Source organism: Apteryx rowi, unplaced genomic scaffold, assembly GCF_003343035.1.
Source record: "Apteryx rowi isolate R43461 unplaced genomic scaffold, aptRow1 scaffold_1, whole genome shotgun sequence".
Taxonomy (NCBI): domain Eukaryota; kingdom Metazoa; phylum Chordata; class Aves; order Apterygiformes; family Apterygidae; genus Apteryx; species Apteryx rowi.
Window position 1 is genome coordinate 8,271 of NW_020447196.1, and position 24,883 is coordinate 33,153.

At 41.7% G+C, this 24,883-nt stretch overlaps 1 protein-coding gene across 1 annotated transcript; it reads left to right on the forward strand.

Annotated features, from left to right (window-relative positions):
• The first annotated feature begins 514 nt into the window (after positions 1–514).
• LOC112962782 (zinc finger protein 423-like) lies at positions 515–24,533 on the forward strand. The gene is made up of 3 exons (XM_026059257.1): positions 515–641; positions 2,206–2,321; positions 23,901–24,533. Exons 1-3 carry the CDS (start codon positions 548–550, stop codon positions 23,928–23,930), a joined length of 240 nt encoding a protein of 79 aa, XP_025915042.1. The 5' UTR covers positions 515–547; the 3' UTR covers positions 23,931–24,533.
• Positions 24,534–24,883: the final 350 nt, after the last annotated feature.

Sequence of the window (24,883 nt, forward strand, 5' to 3'; positions counted from 1 at the left end):
GCTGACACTCTGCTCTGGATTCCTGCTATTCTCTGGTAGTTTCTTTCTCTTCCATATATTTGCAGTGTAATGTGAGGTGAAGACGGCATTTCAGCCTGCTTTCAGTGTTGTTGGTTGAATTCACACTGTTAAATTCATTTTAAATGCTGTTTGAGTATTTAATAATATATATCCAGAGCAGTGCTGTTCTTCCTTTGTGGTAAGAAGCAAGGTGGAGCGGTACAATATTGTCACGAGCCTGCGAGCAGGAGTGTGTGTTACTGGTAGTTTGATCACAGCGCCGCTTTCATCACAGCTGAAAATAAATGCCCCTAAATCTGACTTGCGGCTGTACACCTGAATGCGTTGTACCAGTGACTAGGTAGGCTTTTGTAATGGGGACGGAGACGCGGCGATGTCTGCGGGTCCTTGAAGTTGTGCAAGCCCGCACCAGCCTTGCGAGCCGGCTGCTGCATTCCCGATGCTAATCTGCTGTGTCACTAACAAGTTGTATCATTTGAACCTTGCAGAGGAAGGCATCAATCATGAGTGCAAGCTGTGTAACCAGATGTTTGACTCTCCAGCAAAGCTCCTGTGTCACCTGATTGAGCACAGCTTTGAGGGGATGGGAGGCACATTCAAATGCCCTGTTTGTTTCACAGGTAAGACAGTGAGACCGAGACAAGCCTCAGTGTGCATGGCTTGATCCAGAAATGACACACAGGGGATTTGTAAAATACTGTATTCCTTTCCTTGGGAAAAGAAATACTGTGCTTGGAAATGTTTAAAATATCACCTGTCTAAAACCAGAGCTAGCTCTAAAGAACTGCACTTTGGTTTTTGACACCATGCAGCACTGTCCCAATGCAACAAGCTCTCTGCGTTACCGCTTACAATTAAAAGCCTTTTAAATTGTAGGTTGCGGTGTGAAGGTGTGATATGTTTCCTAACACAGTACTTGGGAGGTATGGGCCTGCTCTTGCAACCCCTTATTCACATGAGTAAGTAATCTATACAAGGCCAGGTAGCTTGTAGTCTCACAGCGGTGACGCTCATGTGAGTAAAGGTTTGATAAGAGGAAATTGTGTAACTGTGTAGGTTTGACAACTGCTTTCTCAGAGGTTTCTTTAGGGCCACTTTGCTCGTGGAGGCATGTTTCCCACTCCTGCTCTTTTCTAAGTGCGTATCTGAATGCCTGCTATGTATTCATCCCTCGTAGTTCATTTTAAGCTGTCTCATCARTGGAAATGATCTTGGGTGATTGTGGTTAAAGGACCTGCAGGATGCATTTAGAGGATGCCTTTTATACACTCTTCAAAATAGTATTTAACATTTAAGTTTTCAAACTGAAAAATGAGTATCGCATACACGCGTGACTGTGGTCCTGTTGTCAGTAAAGGGGCACGCAGCTCCCATAATTCATTTAACTTCAGTGGGAGTAAGGTGAACATTTTGAGAACATACTTTTTGTGAGCTTGGTGTTAATTTGTCCTTTCCTGAAACATGCTACAAAATARCTCCTTAACCAAAAGTGTTTAATTCCACTGAAGAAGGTATTTTCACATGCTGATGATCATGCATGTAAAATGAGACACAAATTAATTATTTAACCAGATAAAGCCTGGATTCAATGTATTTCACTTTCAAATTTCACTTGATAAAATTAGGATGTCAGTCCAAAATCATAATGCAGATGCTGTGGTATTTGTGGTGTTAAATCATAGTCTTTTTTATTTCGAATGGACAGCCTGTTTAAAAGGTCTGAAAGGTGTGACAGACTGCCCTTTCAGATTCACGTGTCTGCCAGAAATGCTGTTGTGGGCTCTGCGTCTTCCCGACCAGCCATCAAGGCCTCCCTGGCCCAGTTGYCCTGCATTAAAAATGCAGCCGGTGCACCTGTGGTGGGCCCAGGGCTCCCTGCAGGAGCAGTGACGTCCTTTCTTGGTTTGATGATTGAGTTCTTCCAGCTACCCATGGACAGTGTTAACTTTATGTGAAATATCAAAAATCTATATAGGATTTAGAGTCTGTTAGAACTAAGCTGACTGTCAGCCAGGAGACTCTAAATTGACTACTTGGAAGAAAATTCTGCTGAACCAAGTAGAGTGGGCACTTCTCCGGTAGATATCACTGGGCTTTTTAGAGTCTTTGCAACTGTAAATATGTAGTTCAAGAAGGGATGTGTTATGTGAAGCAATCTTAACTAATCGTACTGTGTTGTTTTAGTTTTTGTACAGGCAAATAAACTGCAGCAGCACATCTTTGCAGTCCACGGGCAGGAAGATAAAATTTATGACTGTTCCCAGTGCCCACAGAAGTTCTTCTTTCAAACAGAGCTTCAGGTATGTTTGCAACACGAGTAAAAGCAATGCTAAAGCTGTTGATTTTTCCATGTGTAATCATCATCCTTGTGCAGCATTTAGAAAAAGTGCATATGCTCAGTGTGGTTTCTTATTCTGCTCTTAAACCTCAGAAGTCTCCCTCAGTCTCCTTCTGCCTCCCTGGATACTATCAGGAGACATAGGTCTCTGAGTATGGCTGGAATAAATAAATAAGACAAGACAGATATCATGATTCTTTATGAATATTTCTCTTGACRGTAGCGTTGCTATGTCCTGACATGTCTACGTCAAACTCCTTGTAAATAATTTCTTTTTCTTTATTAATAATTTAGGGACTGATTAACATACAAAGACTAAGCAAACAGCAGGATGCCCCCTCCACCCCTTCCTCGCTATTAAATCAGAAGTAAAGGAATTTTACCCACCTAAGTACAAGAGCAAAGTGCGCATACAGTTGAACACAATGCTTTAATTAGAGGATCCGCTAAGGCAATAGCACGTTAAAAAGCAGTAGGTTCTGGAAACCAAGCATTACCTACCCATTTCGCTGTTGGTGCTGGGGGCCGCAGCCGTGCGACCTGAGCCCTCGTGAAGTCCGTGCTGGTCCTCAGCCCTCCGGGAGCCGCAGCTGGTCTCGCGGGGTGGCTGCCCTCACCCCTGGCTTGGGTCTGCCGTGGCGCCTGGCTGGTTTTAAAACCAAACCGATATGTTCGGTGTTAAACCTGTTCAGATGCTGTAACTTCCATGGCTCCAAGGGCACAGTAAACTCCTGTGTACCTCGCCAGAAAATGACTGCCAGAGCTTTAACTTTGAAAGAGTACTCAGAGAGGCGCCTGCCCGAGCCTTCCTCATCACGCGAGTTTTACTTGTGCAGCACTTCCACCGCAGCACTCCTACCGTCCCCTGGCAAATACAGTCTTTTTATAGAATGCTACTGTATGCCTCATTTAAACCTATTAGCTTTATAATCCATGATTTACTTAAACTTTGGAGGGTTTTTATTTATCTTGCTGAATTCCCAAGCTGCCGCCTCTTGTGTCGTGCTGTCATGCTGTGGAAGGATGGTTGATCTTTTCACTTTGTTGATTTTATTTTTTTTTCTCCCAGGGGAATCTCTTCTTTCTCTTGTTCTAGCAACCTGATTTGCATAAGTGTACAAAAGTTTTAACTATACCTTGTTAATATTTTAATAAAGTCAGCAGATTTTGTTTTTGTGTGTTCTCACTATGAACGTTTTACGAAGGCAACGGTGGCTTGCACAGCCAGCTCAGATTTTTCCTCCCATTTTTTCTTTAAAGTGGTGTTTGGTCAAAATGCCAGCACAATTAAAATGGGTGCGCTGGCTTCCTAGGTCACTGCATTAACCTTTAAAATCAGGTGGTCAAATAAAGAGAACTTTGTTAAATTATAGTCTTAACAATGACTTGCTTTTTGCAATTAACCATTTTAATTGCATAGTGTTTCAGTTCTGAAGTGTTGTGCACAGCAAAATCTCTGCAAATAACAGCTTTAATCAGATAAATTATAATTGTCATTTTCCATTTTTTACATAGGATTTATGTGCATTTAAAATTTCTGTGCTTATGATAATTACACAAATAGTTCTGAATGGTTTTGGTTGAATGAAAATATAATACTTAGCGGCACAGTTTTAGTCCTTATTTTGGTGGTGACTCAGAAATGTGTGTTTATTTGATGTCAGGGATTTTATTGATTCAAATACCTGAACCAACATATGTGTATAAATCAGTTAGAAATGCTCGAGCCTTTTGAACCAGTCTGATTTGGCATGATTATCTCATCAGTTGCTTATTTGTAAGTTGCCTGTTCTGAATTCCTCAGCTGTTTGTTGTGTTTTTGTTGAGTAATGAAGATTTAGTATTATTTTAGTGAATCAGTTGTTCAGCTGCTCTTAACAGTTTAATCTGCATAAACCTTTCAGTCTCTTAACAGTGTCATTGTTCTTATGTGGGAAAATCACAATCCATCAAATGGTTTTGCTTGATGAATTTGACTTTTCAGTTCTGATCTTGCTTTCCCACTGGTGTAAAATAACAGTTATTCCTTTTAAGCAAAAATCTGAACCTACGCTTTGTTTTACTTTTTTGTATTTTTAAGTGAAACCAGTGAAAATACTTTTTAAAAAATTGAGCATTTAAATATTTCAAGAAGAAATTCGGCATGGTGAGCTTGCAAAAAGGCAAGAAAAACAAGGAGAGTGGGCAAAATGATATGCAGTGGAGGGAAAAGGTAGCTCTTAGAGATGTCATGGAGTGGCATGAATTAGCCCTGCTAATTTGTGAACATTTCTTTAAACCATTGCATTAAACACAAAGGACACCAAGAAGGGCATATGTATGCTCTGTGACAAAAAAAGGTTGACACTGTAAATGTACATTTTAGTGCTTGGTGCAAATACTGCTTCAGCAGCAGCAGAACACCCTTGAAACACCCTCCTTTCATTTCTGAAATAGTAGTTGTATTTTAATATATGTTTGTGCTTCGAAGTTTACACGATTTGATGGAGCCATAAAACCAAGGCTTAAGAAAGCTTTGAGGAGCAAAGCTCACTTTGTATACTTTGTGGAAACTCCAGTGTGAATCAGTGGCAAATCACGCAGGGGTGATTCAATGAGGTTACGTTGATATTGCCACAAAAGAAACAGGATGTTATTTAATTGCCTATGTTATCTCATTAAAAATAAGGAAAGAAAACATGGTAAGGTTAAGTATGAAACATAATGAGAATAGTATGTATGATATCCCAGACAGGATGGAAGTAAAATCAGTGCACCGTTAGAGCAGAAGAAATCTGAGGAAAGGCTAGCAGTTCCTAGTTTTTCACATTCTCATGTTCACGGTATGGTAGTTTGTAAAGACTGGCATCTGTGAACATGATGAAAATCTCCCCCAAAAAGCAAATTTATGCATAATTTATGGAACTTCAAGTCTATGGCATTTCATTCCTCCTACTGAAATGTTTTTACTGAAACAAGTGTAGACTTTCTGGGGGGAGTTAAACTGCAATTCACTCAAGTCTCACACATACTGCAGAAGGAAACAGAGCACGATCCATAGGACCTGTATTACAAACTAACCATTAGCTTTTAACAGACTGCAGAAGCTAAAATGGCACACAGGACATCCAGACATGGGAAATGAATAGCTCTTTGACAACCAAAATGTTGGTCTTTGCTACTTAAAATATAATAGGGAGCCCTGCCAACTCAGAAGATGGGTCAGAAATTATGATACCCAGTGGGTGCTGAGATTTATATTTGTCCTGTTATTCACAGTTGTGAAATACACACTCTTAACTGCTTGCATCAAGAATTATGTTAAGCAAATTGTGACTGAACAGTGATTTTTAGAGGAAACTTGAGGAGGATTTTCGTATGTACTCTTTTGCCATACTGTTTTTCCAAAGAGCCATCACATAACCGAGGAAGTATTTGTATTTAAAGGATTAATTCCTGCTGTTTGCTTGTGTACTGTTAATCATACTGTTTCCTCCAAAATGATTACAATTGATGAAAACTAAGGCAAGGGATATAATAAACAATGAACAAATAATCCAGGTACCGAGGGAGCAGGGTACCTGCCAGGTCTTTCCTAGTGCAGGTGTTCAGGTGTTTTATTGCCTGCTATGAATAAAAGGCTTCCTTTTCTGTTCAGATTTGGAGATATGTCAAACCACTAAATTAAGGGAGCTTCACTGGAGGAATTTACTGTCATTTTAAGTGCCCAGTTTCTTTAAATGTACACATATCAAAAGGAGAGTGGCTACTATAGCTCATTGGCCAACACTGTGGTTTGTCTCCCTCCTCATTTTATTTTATGTGAAAAACTGGCAGTTTTCATATATCCATAAACTGGCATGAACTGCTGCACAGAAACTACACTCATTATATTAATAATGATTTACCATGAGTGTCCTCCAGGGGCTTGATTTGGTCCACATCAAAGTCCTTGGGATTCTTTCTGCTGATTACAGCAGATCGAGCCCTAAGCAGGTTGTCTTTTTTTAAGAAGTCGGCTTTTAATGTCAGCTTGATGTTGGACATGTCTTCTGTAGCGGACTGTATCCTGCCCAGGTGAGGGGATCACCACAGTGAGCCCTTCCAGGGTCTGATTTGGCCTGTGGGGGCAGTCAGCCAAGGCAGAGTCCCCTTGAGCCCCGCTGGTGGTCAGGGCACGGGGGACCAACAACTCCAGCTCTTGTGCAAGCAGGCCAGGCATCCGCTGGGGCGCAGCTGTGTCCCCTGAAATGGCTGGGGAGGATGCAAGCCCCAGGGCTCGCATGGGACCCATCTGCACCCAGGCGAGTCTTCGGGACCACCTCTAAAGGCTCAATCCACACCCGACGTCAGAGCACCAATGAAAGAGTTATGAGATTTGGGGTTTGTCCCCAGCTATTCAAAATCTTTTGGTAATCAATATCTCTGGCTGCTACTTGAAAAATGGGCCTTACTTGCTTCCTGGGGCCACAGGAAAGCTTAATTAAATAGGAGCAAAATTTTTCTTTCGAGCAACCCTATATGCATGCAACACTTCAAAACATCTCAGCGCTTCTGTCCTGAAGTGTCTATAGGGTCAGCAATAGAAGCACAAATCTAGGGTATTTTGAGAATGTTGCAGAAAATATTTTGCATGTGGCAGTAGGTGGGTGGCAGGGCAAACAGGACCTGAAATGTGACTGGGTCTCAGAGCAGTACTTTCAGTTATGTATTTTTTGCTGTATTTAGGAATTTATGCATTGCTTGAATGTTAAACAACAGGAGCCTCTTGCTGGAAACAAACCACAAGCTCTAAATTTCATATAAAGTATCAACAAAATTATGTACAGGATTAATTGTTTCTGCTAATTAACTAAAAAGTTTTTTCTTTTAAACAGAATCTATATCTTTGCCTTTTGGCTGTTGAAAGGCTCTTCAGGGTCTGTCATCTATCTCTGAACTTTTTTTGAATGTCAGTCCTCCTTTAAAATCCTGAAAATGACATAGTCAGTTATCCTAGCAGATTTGGCTAACATTTCTTAAAAAATGTTGCTGTGGTGCTTGGAGCATTGTTAAATTTTAATTATTAGTAGTTATAAAGCTAATAAATTACAAGAAATCCAAAATCTATTCCAGCCATATTGCTGGGTTTCATTCAGACACAGCCAGATAATTATAACTAACAATAATTAAAAACTGAAAGTGCTGTAGGCACATACCCATCATATTGAGTCTGTCTGCCTGAAAGTCCTTTATGGACTGCAAAACCAGATCTGTTGTCACAAGAGTAAAGAGTTTTGCCTATTAGGTTTCTGGTTTTCCTCATGTATTTGTAAATTCTGTGGAGAAACATATGACTGGTTGCAAATCTTGGGTTAGGAACAGGCTGTCACAATGACCGAAGCTTAGAAACCCGAGCACAGACTACTCAGCAATGTAGCCGCAGCTCGGTAGCAGCTGCGCATGATGTTGTGTGCTGGTTGTGTGGGAGGTTTCCTGGGGTCTAATGAGGTTAATGCTATGCTTAAAAGCAAGGGGTGTTTGCTCCTATGTACCCCTGTGTGATTTGCCAGCACCCTCCTCCCTAGCACAAAGTGACAGGGGTGTTTCCCAGGGCTGAGGTTGAGGGATACCCTACAACAGCCGTGTGAGCTGGGCTGCACCTCCTGCCCATGCTCTGCAGGGCCCCTTCTAGCTGAAAACAGAAATCTTGAATTGCTCTGTGTTTGACACAGTGACAAGATGCAGCATTTTTTGTTTGGAAAGAAGATTCTGATCCATATATTGCTGCATCTTTATCATCCCTGGGGTCTTTTCAGTGAGATGCAGACAGATCTCTCAAGACTGCAAAGACTCACCTGAGATGAAGCTTGGAAATGTCTATGGCTGGAGCAGTCTGTCCCATAACAGAAAAAGCTCCTTGATTTCTCACACCATGAACGCTGTTCTGTGGCTGGTCCTGGCTGATGTGTATCTAACTGCACATTAACATGTGTAGAGTAGAGATTAAAAAAAAGGGGGGGAGGAGCCAGATGAAAGGTATTGTTTGAGTCATTAATGCACTTAAGCGCACCCRAGTGTCAACATGTGTGCTCAAGTGTAAGGAGGCATGTAGTTGCAATGTGGCAGTGCTGGCACACAGAAGGGACTTCCTACAGCAGAGATGGCACTTGGATCCATTATTCAGGCTGCCCAACTAAACCCGTCGTTGCCTGTCATCTATGCCCTAGGGCAAGGGTCCAACCAACTTTTGCATAGGCACCATGCCATCCCAACAGATGGGCATGAGTGTAAGCCGCCAAGAGACAATGTATATGCATCAATTGTGTTTATTGAAAGCACAGTTCCTGGTTGGAAATGTCCAAATGTCTGTCTATTCTGAGCTAAGATGCCTTTAGTTAATGGATATGGAAATGCCATCTAGCATTGAATTCTTTACTTTATATATGTCACAAAACATAAAGTAGACATGCACCCATATGTGTGATGTGCTGAATATAGAGGCCAGTTAAAGGTCTATCATGATACACAGAACCCTTCATAAAATTGACTCAAAGTGCCGAGGTACTGCTTTCCCCTAAGTATCAGAGGCCAAATTTTGTAGGAGCTGGACATAGACTACATAAGTCACTGGCACTTTCCATAATAATGTGCATGGACCCAACCTTTTACACTTGCAGGTTTTCTTTTGCACACAGATGTCTGACCTCAGCTCCCCATTTAGTGGTGGAAACCATTCTTATTTTCATGGGTAAATGAGTGTAACACGCTCATCCAGACCAAAGCTAGACTGTGGTTTACACATCCTTGATGAAGGGATTTTTTTTTCATGTGACAGAAAGAGAGAAAAACCTAGAATATACAAAATTTCTGCTTTTATATTCAAAAACATGATTTCCTACCAAAAGAGTGATTTATGGAACAATCCAGAGGAGAGTTTACATGCACACGTTAAAGGATGATTCCTTCCCCAACTTACTAGCTTTGTTCAGTTAAGACTTGTTAGCGTTCTTGAAAGATGTGTTTTAAGGAGCCCTCTGAATATACAATTTGGTATTCATAAAGATTTGGGCATGCTGTACATAAATAAATGAAGCAGGAATGTTTCACTTCCAGATATATTAATGCATTCCCATCCTTTTGGAAACAGAGCACATGGACTATGTTACTGTTAAACACCAATTCTTGACCAAAAGGAGGAAGCACAAGAGAAGAAATGGGAAATGGATTTTCTTTCTGAAAGAGCAGATTGCACTCTCTGGTCTGGCAATAACAATTACTAATGACATTTAGAGAGAAATTAAGGATGAGAAGTGCAAGTTGGCATTTCAGCGGTGCCAGTCAGTAACATTGCATCAGAGCTCACAGGAGAGATAAGAAAAAGTTTAGGGATGGAAAATTAATTTTGTTATGTCAACAATTAACAAATACCTTTTCTTCATTCTTTACCACACTATCACAAATTACCACTGTGATAGTATTTAGCAGCTCCTCAGGTGAATGAAATAGCACTTTGAAATCCTTACTGCTGGAGTGAAACGCACAAGCTTGTGTTTTATTCCATTTTGTTGAAGAAAGAACAATAGAAAAAGAATCAAACTGACCAGGGAGGGAGAAAAACAAGTTCTTTAATGTGCGGTATCAAGACTATTCTGTAGTGACCTCTTTCTGCAGATCTCTGTTTTTTACAACCGTGAATGAATTAAGCTTACCTGTGCTTTTTCTATGGTTGTGTTATTCCTGCTTTACGAATTTGGAAAGACAGTATGCCCAAATCCATGCAGGAGAGTTTTGCAGGAGCCAAACTTGTCGTGATGACCTGATAAGTCCAGTCTGGTAACCTCAGACCTTTCATTCAGAAGGCCTTTGTATCTTGATAAGACAAAATTTCTATCCCTGTAGGAAGGTGGTAAAAGCCGAGTTTCCCGCTCCTCTGCGTGTAGCCGCATAGCAAGGGTGACACTAGCTGCAGGTCTGAAGAGCAGGTGCAGTGGTGAGCGGGCCATGGGCACAGCTACCTCCTCAGGAACTGTTTTTTTGGGGAACTCCTTCCCAACAGGGCAGCTAATCAAGTAAACAGAAGGGTTTGAGTTTTGGTTTCATTTTTTCTCCAAAACGTCATGTCACAAAATTTCCTTATAGTCACTGACGGGAAGAGGAATGGATACCTGATACAGCCACTGTGATTTTCTGCTGCTGTGGAAAGTGGTTTGTGATCTGATCATGGATTAGCTCTGTTTCCTCCTGTAAGTGTCGCTATAGTCCAAAGGAACTGGCTTCAGTTTTCAAAGGAACAGGGACTGCTGCATTTGCGAGGGCAGACCATAAGCATTATTTAAGGAAGGTAGTGGAAGAGGCTCAATCAGCCTCTGTTTTAAGCAGCTCATCGAAGGTGGTGTACAACTCGCTTTTAAAAGTTCAGTCTCTTCATTTGCCTGCTGCTAGAGCAAAACAGGGATGCTTGTCCAGACATAACAGTATATGCCTGAGTGTTTTCACAAGAAATGTCTAGATCATTAAATATAATAGGTCTCAGCTGCAGTTTTGGTCACTGAAGCATGCACACAATTCATCACAGCAAATTAGGTACGTCTTTGTAACTTATCTTTCTGCAATTTGCTGGCACTTTTAGAGAGCCGAAACTTATATTGTATGTGCTGCAGAAGCCATTTCAGATAAAATATTCTGTGTTTATTGTTGGAGAACAAGGATTCACTAATAACAAAAACATGGAGCAGTCTATGTTTCTGTTTCTGCATCTTGCACAACCAGCAGTAGTACCAGCAGAGATCCCCAGCCACATTCATTATTTATATATTTTAGTGAATTTCTTGTCTGCAGTAAAAGAGATGTAAGCTTCAACATATCAACCTGTTTGTGCCAAATCCTATCCTACAGCCCATTCAAGAAACCTGAGGCAGCCGTGGTTCTCACTCATTACACAGACCATTTATCTGATTGGAGTTTTGTCCTCTCTGGCTTGCTGAAATGTTGCTTGTTCTTTAAAAGCTTAGTTTGACCTTTGCAAAGAAAAGGCGTTTGCTATTTTAATTTTTTTTTTTTCTGAAGAGAACCAAAACCAAAGCTACTTAAATGGAAATTGGCATTTAAAAGCAGTGCAGTTATTGAAAAGCATTTACTTTATTACTAGACGAGGACAGACACTAGTGGACTTGAAAATTACATTTCAGTGGATTCATCAGTTTCAGTCACTAGTTAGTCTGTGAGCAGATGGATATATTTGTAACAGTTAACAGGAATTTATACTCTGGATTTTTACACTTGCCTTCAGAGCACTGCTATCTTACCTGCTGATGGGAAGGGTTTGGGGATTTATTTTATTCTGTATTTCTGGGAGAGGGTATGTTGTGTTTCTAATTGCAGGGATTTCTTACATCATAGAAGGTCCTCAGTTTTCAGAAATGTGAATGATATATAGCTAGTGTATAAGGAAAATGTTGTAAAAGAATTCCCCAGTACAGCTGCTGCAGAAAAAATAAACATCTCGGCCTAAACCTAGATAAGCCTCAACGGACTGAGAAAATCATTTTCAATAACCAGATATTTTTAACTCTGTGTATGAAGGTAGTAATCACCAGTCGCCTATATTTGCATCTAGGGCCTGCCACAGTCTAATTGCTTGTCTTTTTTTCCCCAGAAATTTAAGGCTACTGGTTAACAGAGCAGTGCATTAAACATTCCATCTCCAAAATAGAAAGAAATACTGCTCTAGCTTCTACTATGTGGCATCTTTAGGTTTCAGGGATTTCGTTTAAATCTGAAATTTATATCCAGGAGAAATAAATTATTAGATTGTAAAAGCAGCTGGGGAGGGAGTAAACACAGTCCCTTTTGTCCTCTATATCATTTCCCCAGGAAGATAATAAATGTATCGCAAGCGTCATGTGTTTTCTCAGTCTTGCGAACACTGTGTGTGTTGTATTTTAGATCTGAAGCTGAAGTCTTTCACACAGGAAATCCTGGATTGATACTGGGCTGCTATTTCCTACTACTGTGGTGCTGGTGAAGCCTCCATCACTTTTACCAACAGAAGGAATTTGAAAAATAATTTCTTGAAGAAATTTAAAAGTGCTTTGGATGTACTTCTCATTTGCTGAATTAGAGATTTAGGGTTTATTTCTAGGATTTCTCTTCTTGGTCAGTGAAAGGCAGTGGGAGCAGGGTTTCACCTCTAGATGCTGGACTGAGATGAGGGTGGTGTGTCCTGCTCAGGGCCTGTTTTTCCTGCGTGATTTTAAAGAGCAGGGAGAGATTCCTGCTAATTCTTCGCCAGCTTCCCTGTTCCCATTGCTCTGCGAGGTCAGATATCCGGAGCAAGTGTGAGCAGCAGTCAGGAAAAAGTGGGACCTGGTAAGAACAAAAGAAGGAGGAGGAGTTAAAAAGTAAGTTGGTAATTTGCCTTGCTACTCCCGGACTCGTATTTAGGACCTGTCGTTGCCTGTGTCCCAGTGCTTTTGTAGTGAAGGCTGTGTCAGTATTTTTGGCCCAGCCTACTTTCAGGGAGCTGAGATACAGATACAGAGACACAGCAGCCTGGAGTAGCCTAGCCGCTCGTTCATTTTGAAGTTGCTTTCAAAGAAGTATGTTCAAACATATACTTATGTTTGTGCAATTAGTACTCTGATTTACCATCACATTCTGAGAATAAATAGTTTTATGTCACACTTTGACCTGAGGGGAAAGGAAGAAGGTAAAATAATGTAGAAAGCAGTTTGTTTCAAGATTATGCCTGTTCTGTGGTTTCTGCTTATGTTAAACAAAAAAATGGCRCAAGAATGTTTCGTGGGCAGGCTGAGTGCATATGTGCAGTGACCTGGACTTACACGGTAAACGCTAATGGACTGATTGCTAATACTCTGTTCTTTCTTCATGGGTTTCATATTAATAGAATACCTTGCAATATACTAAACTGCCTATCCATGATGAGGGTAATGGGGCTGTATTGGAAAAATTTAGATAATACAGATAACATAGCACATGCTGAGGAGTTCAGAGTAGAGACAGCTCATGTCTTTGCATGAGGTCAGCTTGGGTTCAGCCAGGCTTTTTCACCCCAGCTCAGCTGCAGTCCTTCACTAGCTTCTCGCAGAGCTGCTGGAGCACCCGGCAGGCCTGGCTCGTGCTGGGGGAGGCCGGGTCCGTGCGGGCTCACACCCCTGGAGCTCCGGGATACACTCCCGAGTGCTTCTGTGTCAGCCAGCCCAGCTTCAGCAGCTCCGTCCAGTATGYGCTTATAAACTCAACCGTGCCTGAGCTGATTGATTTTCTGCAGAGCGTCTCCTGCGTCCTCTGTACCGGCTCCTGGGAAGGCAGTACCAGCGCCCTCAGTCCTCTCCGCACCGAGCGCCCCCGCCGGGCCRCATTGATCAGACTTGGCGCCACGCAGAACAGCCAGAGCGCTGCCCGAGCTGAGCTGGCCCCGAAGGAGAGCCCCCTCATTTGTTTCTTTTGCACAGTTAAACCTGAATAAATTGCCCTGGGCACTGGGGTTTGACTGCCTATAGCATGTCTGCCATCAGTGCACAAAAGGCGTGGAGAGGAGTTTCAGAATGCGTTTTCTTTTGAAAAATTTGTACTCCTTAGTGCTCAGACATGCTTGTAGTCTTTTGCATGAAATCATGATCGTTTAATGCAGTTTTCTGCTTAGATGTCAAATTTTCCTAAGACCAGTGACACCCTTATAACAGAATAGCGCTGGCTGGAAAATCCCATTTTCTAACAGTTACAGTTGTTTCCCACACATACCACCACAGTGATATGGCCTCCCTATTTTGTCTTGTGACGTCTTTGAGGAGATGGCTTCATCTTAGTGGTATTTTGGCCCCACTTTTACTTATGGGAACAAACCATACTTGGCTTTTTCACACTAATAGCTCCTTTGGGGTTAATTCCTCAAGCCAGGTGGGCAGTGTGCTGATCACAATTAGGTCTGCAGATTTCTGCTCTGCTGGTGGCGTGTGCACTAATGGGGAGGCATGTAATGTACTTTTTTCTTTTAACGTACTTTTATAAACAGTAGCCTTGCTACTATAGCCAAGAGACTTGTATTGGAGGATTTTTATACCCCTTTTGAAATTAGAAACCAGCAATAACAGCCATTATGTCCAAGGCAACAGGTCACTGACCAGTTATTTTGTCAGCACAGTAAATGTGTACCACATGGCAGGAATAAGAGAAATGTATTTGTAACACAGAGCAATACAATTTGTCCTATCAGTATTCCATTAGAGGGAGTTTTACTTTAGTAGCTGCTTTATAAAAACATTACTGATAAAAGAATTGGGCTAATGTGTAGTGTGAATGCGGTAGGCTCTGCTCATTTGAAGTCAGCCTGTTTGCACTTGTTTATTTGGTCCAATGAACTTTATTTGGATGAAACTCCCATCATTGTTGCTGGAGGATATTGCCCAAGTGGAGACTGGGAGATGTGCCCCAGCTAATGCCTGCATTAAAATTCACAATTAAGGCTAAGTCTGTTCCCTGCTTGGTCCTTAACACCAGCAATACTAAACTGTTGCTACAAAAAAAGCTGCAAAAAAATCAAATGCTGTTCAATGACCTTTGCCATTCCTAAGAACAGCAGGGCAGGTTAAGGAGACAGTTTTATGCTCAACTTTGAACTCCTGGGCTTTTGCTGTTTTATATTCCCATGGAAATGGTCCTTCAGTGAGCTTTTTGCCTATGTGTTTTGATTGGTGAAGGTACTATGTAAAGCACTTGCCTTTTGCTCTAAGTATTTCTGAGTAAAAAGAGTGTTGGGGTGGCAGAGTGCCATCCTGGTCCTACAATAGAGACCAAATTGGGAAACTATGTAGTGTTTATAGAAGAGCCACAAAGGGTGCCCTAGCAATGCTGCCAGCCCTCAAAAAAAGCAACAATTAACGGGCTTCTGCAATGTGCTTTACCTTAGATCAAGGAGGGATTAACGAGATACCCTTCACATAGGCTTCAAATAAATCAACAGAGCTATGATGCAGTGACACATTTTTGAGAGGAATAGCTAATAAGGACTCCTGGAAAATGGTTTTCCCCTTGCAAATGATTTTGAAACACTTTGCTTCCCTGAGTAGGGCCTGTAAATGGATAAAAATAGATCAGCATTGGGACTGGCGCTGAAATCTTTGGCGTAGCACAAGGAAAGGGGTATATATGTGCACGGTAGATATTTTCTTGGATTAGCATGTGGCTTATATCTCAGAATAGGTTTGTGTTGAGGCGTTTGTGTTCATTAGGGTAGCTCTGGAAGTTTGCTGTGTACCTTCAAACCCCGAGCAAGCAGGTGCTGGATGCTGAGCGTTGGAGCCGCCGTGCGGGGTGGTGGCCATGGCATGGGTGCGGGGTGATGCTCCCAGGAGCCGTGGCCCCGGCATCAGCCGCAGCCCAGGAGCCCCTGGGCCCTCCACGCTGCAGCCAAAGGGCCGTGTCGCATGGATGGCGCTGGGGTTGGGCATGCCCCTTCCTGCGCTTCAGCTACATGAAATTGCTGGGATTCGGTCAGATGGAAAYGCTGGGGGCGGCAGAGGGAAGGAGGAGTGTAGGAATTCTAAAAATATTCCGTTTTCATGTGCTTCTGACTATAGTAATTAAATTCGTACCCCTCCCTTTACATTTAAGAAGTGTAAGGTTCTTCCCTGGGTATATTTTGATCTCGTGCATGACATACTGTAGACTACAAGTCACAAGGATGCTGATAAATTTGCATTTCTGAGTAAAATTCTCAGGAGCATGCGGTCCCTCAAGACAGGTATTATTAGCTCCCTTGTTTCATTGGGTGCCTGAGTGAATCATAGCGTGTTTACGGCTAGTTTCTCTAACAGAAAACGCTGGTTATCTCTTAATAATGTATTCTCCAGTGTTTTTTATTTCCAAAGCACCGTGGTAAGGAAATTTTCCCAAAGGCTTTACTTTGCTTTTGTACTTCAGTATTTTACCCAGTGTTTTTGGAAGAAGCACATAGACTTTTCAGCGAAATATTTAATAGAATATGAGAGGCTATGCCAGGCTTAAGCTAGCATTTGGAGTTCACTGGTAATAGATTCACCTTGTTTTATTCTGAGTTTTTAGAGAAGAAAACAAGTAGATGGCAGGTCTAGAAGAATGATGATACAGAATTATTAGTCTCAAGTGGAAAGGGAAAAACATGTTAGGTGAGTTGTCAAAGTCTGATTAGGACTAAACAACCTGAATTAGAAGAGAAATTAAATTCATAAATCGTTTAAAAAATCCTTAGCTATTGCAAGGAAATGCTGGCATTGAGAAAAATAACTGTAAGAATGGTATTTGTTTAAAAAGGTAATTTTTCAAACCCAGAATAACATAGAAATGCCTGTCAAAATTTGAGGATGTGTTAAAATTAAAAAAAGCAGCCTAAGTATAGAGATGGAATTGAGCAGATACCTTGTTCAGAGCCTCCAAGACGGAAGGCGAGCGCCGGCGACCCGGCGTGTGCAGAACAAAGGCAGGCCGGGGCGGGGGGCATCCGCCTGTGCCTCTGCCTGTGTGCGTGTGTGTGTGTTTGGATGTTAAAGAACAATGCCTGGCAGCTACGTTTCAATACAGAACAGGGCAAGCAGCAGAAAAAGATTTATAAAAAAAAGCAGACGGCGTTTAGTCTGTCATATATTGAGCACAGCTTTTTTCTCTGTAAATATTTTACGACTTCTGAATCTTCCCATGGACTTCAGACAAAATGCCAGACTCTGGTGTCGCCTGCGCCCGCTCGGTAACGGGAGCTGTGCGGGCTCAGCGGCGTAACCCCAGGTTTCCCCGGGGTAAGTGGGAGCTGAGGCCGACGGCTCGGCTCCGGGTGCATATCGCCTACAGAAGTGCAGATAATGCTGTGGACCGTGGGCCAGCTGTGTCCTGGTGCAGGTCAGCGTTTCTGTGGCCCCGTGCAAGGGAAAGGCGTATTTGGCCCCAGTGTACCTAAGTATATGTAAGTACCAGAGTACCTAAGATGCAGGTGTTTCCATCTGAAGTAGCCAGCTCTGCTTTTCTGCTGACACCAATCCTCCAGATGTATTTTCTTAGACACTCGAAGTGATTTTTTTTTTGGTTCAGTAGCTTGTAAAGGACAGCTTCCTAACTGCATTTGTTCAAGTGCCATCTAACGTGTGCTAACACTGAGAGTGACTGACGTATGGCAAGTTATCAGATTTTCAGAGATGTGAAGGAAGCAGTAACACAGGCAGACTTTTCCCTTCACAAAGGATGTGCCACCTTTCGTTTACCTCCACCTCCGTTTCAAGGGATTCTTCAAATAAAAAAGGGACATGTGAACCTGTCTTGCCTGACAATTTTTTTTTATTGAGTACCGTGATAACTTGGAGTTCACTTGTTACAAGCATTTTATGTAGTGGGTGAAATATCAGGGGAAAGGAAAGAAATAATACTGTATTTCCTGAAAAACTAAGATCTAAACAGATAAACATCGCTGGGTAGGAGTAACCTGAAACAACTGGAAAGGGAATTAACACCTGGTTTTATGGGAAACATTGGTTACCACTATCAGTTTTAATGAAGTGTATTAACTAAATTGTGTTCTGAGTATTCATTCAGCCCTGTTTATGGCACACTCTTGAGTACATTTACTGTTTGTCAGAAGTGCAAACTAGTGAACATATGAGGCTTTAAGACAGGCCATCTGTTAGTCTTAGACCCTTGGATAATTGTCAAACAGTTCTAAAAATAAGCACATACAAACTGCAAGGGGGTGCAAAGGTGATTTTTCTTTAGTGTGTGTGATGGCAAACGGACCGTAACAACCAAAAATTAAAAATAAACAGTTTATCCTCTGATGCAAGTTTGCTCTCCTTTTCTATCTCTGTCTGTCTCACTCTCTTTTTTTTCCTGGAGTGTGCTTTTTTTTTTTTAATTTAGATTTTTTTCCTTTTGCTCTTCTGGGTCGTGGCATCCCTTGAATGCCTCTCCAGTTTAGGATTAAAGCAGCACCAATTTAAGGCTCACAGCTTTCCATAGAGAGCATAATCTTCCATGGCTAAAGCAAGGGTCTTCTTGTGTCCTCTGACTAAAGTAATCTCCTTATAAAGTCAAGGCATAAAGATTTTGATCTTTATGGATTGCTGTTAGATGAAAATACTAACTGTGCACATGCATGTGTGTGCTTATGAACATATAATGAAGGGTAATGGCTGAGAGATTTTTGGACCATTTTAAATTCAAATGATGCAAAAAATAGTTTGAAAAAAGAATGTTGCAGATGGTATTTTGTAAATATTTAGACATTCTAACTTCTGTTCGTAGCGATTTGGAATTTGTGTTTGGTCTGTTTTTTAAATGTTCAAATGCGAGACTTGAACCTTTGCCTCAAGTCAACAGCTGAATTTGAGGATTAGCTTGTGTCTTGCAAGCTGAATGCATTGACATTAAAAGGAGGGATTGCTTCTCTTCTTTCTCCCAGCTCAATCCATAAGAGACAAGGGAGAGGAAGGAGCAAATCCCAAAGGAGGCCCCAGCCAGGACACTGACCCCTGGGCTTGCAAACTGCAAGTGCCGGGGGTGTTTCTGAGTGCTGGAAAGGCGGAGGAAAGCCTGACTAGGGAGGGGGAGAACGGCAGAGGAGAGGCTCCTGGGCTCTCACCTGGGTCTGGAGGACCCCTCCATGATGGGAAAAATGCAGCGATTATTAGCAATCACCTTCCAGCATCGCAAGATCATGCAGTTGTGTTCACGCGTTGCTGCTGGAGTCCGCGTTTCCTGCCTGGGTCGCTGCTGGTGGCTCGAGCACCCCCGTTTCCCCAGCCCGGAGCAGCGGGGCTGCTGAGGCGGCAGCAGGGGCTGAGCGGGCCGATGCTGGAGAAGCGACGCGCGGGCAGCAGCACACCGTGTACTTACACTCCCAGATATGTAGACATGCTCATATTCACGGGTCACCCCATGGGCTAATCACCAGTTAAGTTTCATGTTGGCTGTTTGTCACATGAATCTATTATCTGCATAATTCCTATTGAAATGATTTGAGGAATGGTTTCTGTTCATTTTAATAGGATTTGGAATGAGAGAGAGGGAGGCTTTATAACCTCTAATCAGAATCCCAATCCATATATAAAACTGTAGAAGGCTTATGAATTTCACTAGAGAGTGGTGGGTGTCACCAGCCTTGTTGTGCAGTTTCTTAACCCCTGTATAACACGTTTTTTTAGGTGTATGTGCTCACATGCATAGACAGTATACCTACGAAACGGCTGGTACGAAATACCTCAATACATAACAGATGCACAATGGCACTATAGACTGGATGTATTATGGCCTCAAACCATTATCACACCCCTCGCAGTTGCATTTTATTTTTTTCACCTGCTCCTATGTAGTACACCTGTGACTTGTTGGCAGTGAATTTTGTTGCAGTGTGGGAGCCTCCCAGCTTGACTGCCTGGCTTGGAGCTCTGCTCCATCATGTGCTGCTTTTCTGTGTGTGCTTTTTCTCTCAATCTTTATATAGCTTGTAAGAGTTCTTTTAACTGCTGTAAGTGATCATCTTTCAAGCCTGATGCTTTCCTTCTTGACATAGTGCTCTGAAAATGGAGATTGTCATGCCAGTATTTTCATAACAGTGCATGTAGAAAAAACACAGAAATATTCATTGTAGGTGTCCTGCAAAACTGGTTTGATCCACATCCAGAGGGCAGGCAGGGGGTGTCCCCAGGGACAAAGTGGAGAGTGATCAGTATATACACAGACAATAATCAACCATTCTTTGAAATCTTTTTATTTCCTACAAAGCCTGTCGCCCAGTTTCTCGGTCACAGATACTTCCACAAATGGTTCATTTGGGGATTGTGCAGCGAGTAGAAAATTCCACTTAAACACTGAGACAGCCCTGGGGCTCAGGGTAGTTGCATTTTTTCCACTGACATGGCTAACAGAATTGCTATCCATTTTGCATGATTATTAAGAAAAGAAAAAAAGAAATTTTCCAACCTTGCCCTGTAAATAAGCTGTGACTTACTTGATCTTGACAGGTGACTTAGTGCCGCTGTAGAGTTTTCCAGATGCAATAATGTCTCAGAATGATGTATTCTGTGGGGTATCAGCTGTGAGCTGAGCATAAACCAGGGGACCTAACAGGAGCTGTGAAAGACCATTTTTAATGTTCAGTTTCCAAATTATGTCCTGCCTCCTGCTGGCCCCCAAGCACATATGTATAGATGTGCTTACATGCAGGTAGGCATGTGCAAATACACATATAGGCATGCCTGGAGATGTGTCATTTTTGTGGCTGCTGCATTTTCCTTTGGAGATCACTGCTGTAATTTTTATTTCTTAATTATAACTTCTAGAGTTGAAAAATCATTTCAAAGCTGTTTCCTGCTAGCCCAGCCCTACTACTGGGAAGGTATGGGAAGGTTCCTAATTAGTCAACAAAAGGCTATTGGGTAGGAGCATTCCTGTAGTATTGCACATTTCCAAATGCTTGCTCTGTTCTGGCCTTCATGGCTACATTCTGCCAGCCTGGAACAGTTCATGGTAGCACAAAGGTAAGCTATTTATGCACTGAACTTCTTGGATGCTTCTGACATCTGCAAAGCACAATTTTAATAAGCCCCATACTCGTAGGCCAGGTGGGAGAAGAAGCAAGAAGGTATGATGTGGGGGTTAGTAGGAAAGGGAGAGACTGAGGTTGCCAGACTTCTGTTGGAAGGCATGTTTGTGTGGTCTGAAATACAATTTAGCAGGTGAGAAATCCACGCTGGCTGCTGAGGATACGGACAGCCTTCTGTAAGTCTCCTGAATATACATCGGGAGTGTTTATGGAGCTCTTTGCATGTGCAGAAACTTGGTGGCTAGTGGTCACCAGCATGTGGCGTGCAGAACTTAGGCATGTGTCTATTTAGCTTGAGCAAGGTCTTTTTGCTGATAGGCAGGTGGAGGTGTCAGTGCACATAGACTCCTGTGTCTACAGATGTTGCAAGTATGTTTCTAAGACCCCTTTTAAAATGTGGCTCTATTTATTAACTGCTTGGTCCAGGGACTAGTCGGCATATTGATTGCCAGTAATGCATGCAAAGGGAATAAATGGTACATTCCCAAGATATTATCATTAAATCAACATTTGCATATGAAAACTGTATATTTTGTCTTTTTAACTGATAGCTCTATAGTATGTTTAGTTTTTCAGCTCCTACCTGACTCAGCTCTGAATAGCTGCAGGATTTGAGTATAATCTGTTTGCTTCTTTGTGTAAACTCTGTTCATAAAAACAGTGTATTTGTTGTATTAGGAGTGTTCAGAACATATTATTAACCTATGTTTGAGGAGGGAGGGCTCACAATGAAAGCTTCATTATCAGATTTAGAGCCACATACCATTCCTTTATTGACCTGCCTGGTGTAATCAATGCAGAAGCCACACAAGTTTGAAATCATGTTGCCTGACTGTAGACTGTGCGTCATGCATCCAGTGCTGATTGTGCATTATCTTTTAAATGACATTGCCTAAATAAGTATGGATTTGTCTACCGTGAATAGCCCTTCTTTCAATTTGAAGATGGTAAACTTTTCCTGGTTTCTTTTATTGATAATCAGGATGACCTAAAAATAGAAATGTAATGAAGTGCGCTAGAAATGGCCATTGTTAAAATGCTCAGGAGTGTGTCTGAGGACGGAGTGGCATGTGTATTCTTCAGCATATGTTATTCTTAATGCTTTTCCAATCAGGTTTAATGGGCAAGCTCCTTGTCAGAGTTGCCATTATGTTTATGCAGCTCCATTCATTCTCTTATGTAACTTTGGTACTTGATTTAAGAATAACATTCAGCGCTGCAAAGGTCATTCCTCCTTAAGGCCAGTAACATTTCCACCTAAAACAAAGTAAAGAGCCATTGGATTTTATATCTGGTCATGTTAAATTGTCTAAAAGCAAAGTGGTTTCAACTGCCACTTCCCTTGACATTCTTCGAATGTAACCCTTCACCTTTGATAAGCTTTCCAGCACTTTTGGTTTTGATGATGAAATATTTTGCTTCACTTACTGGGGTTGCATTCAGAGAGCTAGTGTTATGCTAAACAAGGTACAGTTATTTTGCTATTTCATCAGTCTTTTAATTTCACAAGGGATGCTCCTGGGTGTGCTCCAGCTGTAATGCTTCTGCCTTCGCTTTAACCTTTTGTCGCGTTAAAGCCTGACCATCACTGTGCAGAGTTTCCTCGCAGCCCGACCGCCACAGTATCACAGGCAACTTTTGACATGATTTAGAAACTCAACAGCACTTCTGACACCTGGTGGTCAGTTTTTGGGAGTGCACAGTCCAGAAATCCTCCAGACTGCAAATGGGTCACCGCTGCCTGATCTCTGGGCCCGCGCATCACCGGCCGCCCATTAGCTCTTTCCACAGACGGTTTTCATTAGGCAGATGTCATCTCTGTTTAAAGTGGAGGATCATTTTTTTCCCTGATTGAGATGTAACTGTGGATAATGTAGAAGGACCAGATGATTTATGAAAAGTTAAAATATCTTACTTTATTTTAAAGCATTATCACTGTAAATAAATAATTGGTTTCTAAATTCATTTGAAATTTAAAAACTTATTCTTCAAGCTGGTGGACTTGCCTGGCCTCTGTTATTAGGCAGATAGAGATGAGTTAAATCACATGGGCTTAAAATGATGCAAATGAATTTTTATGTTTGGGAATGCTGGGGACCCAGCCCAACAAAAGCTCATGTTGAAGCAAATCTCTAGTTGCTCAAATAGCTGAATAGTCACACAAACAAAGCTGTGCTTATATGCAGGACTGGGGTTTCAGTCTGCACAGAAAATGTAGATGACTTGGTACTGCTCTGAAAATATGGCTCCAAGATTGCTTCACAATTTATTGGCTCCTGCACAAAATGGCAAGATAGGTCAGCATCCTCTGATCTGCGATACTGTGATGACATGAGGCTATTACAAATCTACCAGAAAAAAAAAAGGGAAAAGAAAAAAAAAGACTCTGAGCTGCTTAAATAAGTATGTAGAGCAAAGTCTATTCTTTAAAGAGATTTAATTTCTGGGTTACATGTCCAGCTTTTTTTCTGCTGGGTATATTACCCTGTTGCCTGAACTGGTGGTTCAGCTGTTATTGCTGAAGTATTTCTTGGACTGAGAAGTATGTGTCACAATCTGGTGTCTCTTTCTGCCAGTGCCTGCACCAGTTACTAGTGAGAATAAAAGAGTAAAATATGGTAAGGGTTCCCACAGCGATTCAGATTTTTTTTTTAATTGTTACAGTTAAGGGAATCCCTAAAGGCAGATTTTGCCCATGAAGTGTTACCACTTTCTTTATATGTATTGAAAGGAAGAAAAAAAAAAAACCTTATGGCTGTATTTGGCTTGTAGAAATTTTTTTCTAAGTTCATGCCAGCATTAACAGATCTATCAGAACAAAGCAAATGTGTCATATTGGCAGCTGTTACTTATGAGTACTTTTTCTTTATTGCATTTTGTTTTGTAATAATTGAGAAGCTTTTATGTTGAGCTCTGCATAAATGGTACTGAGTAGGAGGGTATGGGCATGCTTTCTATTATTCTGCCCCTCATGCATGTCTCCTTTTTTCGTCTTTCCAGAACCACACATTGAGCCAGCACGCACAGTGAGCCACTGGCACTACAGGACACCTCTCTGCAGAAGACTTGACGGTGGCACAGTGGGGAGGACCATTTGAACATTACATCCAATCAAAGTGTCATTTGCAACCCAGATGTAAAACTCTAATGATTTGGCCATGAGGCGCTGCTATTATAAGCAGCTGGAAATGAATATTAATGGAAGAGATTAAAAGTATTCCATGCTCAGTATTTTTTATTGTCCTGCTTCAGCTAGTGTACTTTAGAGCTTCTGCTTCTGACTGAATTTATAGTGTTAGATAAATCCGCTTTGATGCTGTTGCCCTTTGTTGCTTCTTGTATTATATTGATAGTTAAAGATTAGGTGTGTTTTTTTTTTTTTGTTAACTACTTTTTAATTGCAATTTTAGGTAACTGTGCATTGTGATGTGATTGCTTGGCTATTGTCTGAATATTTCTTTTTAATTTTTTAATTAAAGACTAATGCTTTGATTGGATTTGCCAGTTCACCGGACAGTGATTAAAACTATGTAATGAATATAATCGGTTTCAGTGCAACTGGATGGTCTGCTTTATAAATGTGACTTAATCTGACTGCAATAACTAGTACAGTTCAATAAAGGGAATACATGAGCTTAGTGTCAGAGTTTGTCTGTCAGTACACCCACCCTGTATCAGCGCTGCCAGCTCATGTGTGCAAATTGTGTAAAGTGATGGCTAACCCAAAGACGGAGAGCAATCTGCTCCCTATGAGGAATGAAGACTTGGAGAAGGGGGAAGCCACATTCTTACCTTTGGCATTGTGCTCTCTCCTGATGCTCCTCCCAGGCTCTTGTGTTCAGATTAAGGTGAATTAAGATCATGCGTTATGAATCTGGGCACAAAAAGGAGTTACTGGTATATAAGAACTCTTAACTTTTGCTGAAGCCAACAAGAATGGAGGGGACTTGGTCTGTAGCTGGCTTGACCCTTTTTCTGTGCTT

Bases quoted from the DNA above. Each gene is read 5' to 3' on its own strand.
- LOC112962782 (XM_026059257.1), top strand. From the start codon at position 548: ATGTTTGACTCTCCAGCAAAGCTCCTGTGTCACCTGATTGAGCACAGC. The intron at 642-2,205 runs GTAAGACAGTGA...GTGTTGTTTTAG, and splicing joins ATGCCCTGTTTGTTTCACAG to TTTTTGTACAGGCAAATAAA. The intron at 2,322-23,900 runs GTATGTTTGCAA...TCGTCTTTCCAG, and splicing joins TCTTTCAAACAGAGCTTCAG to AACCACACATTGAGCCAGCA.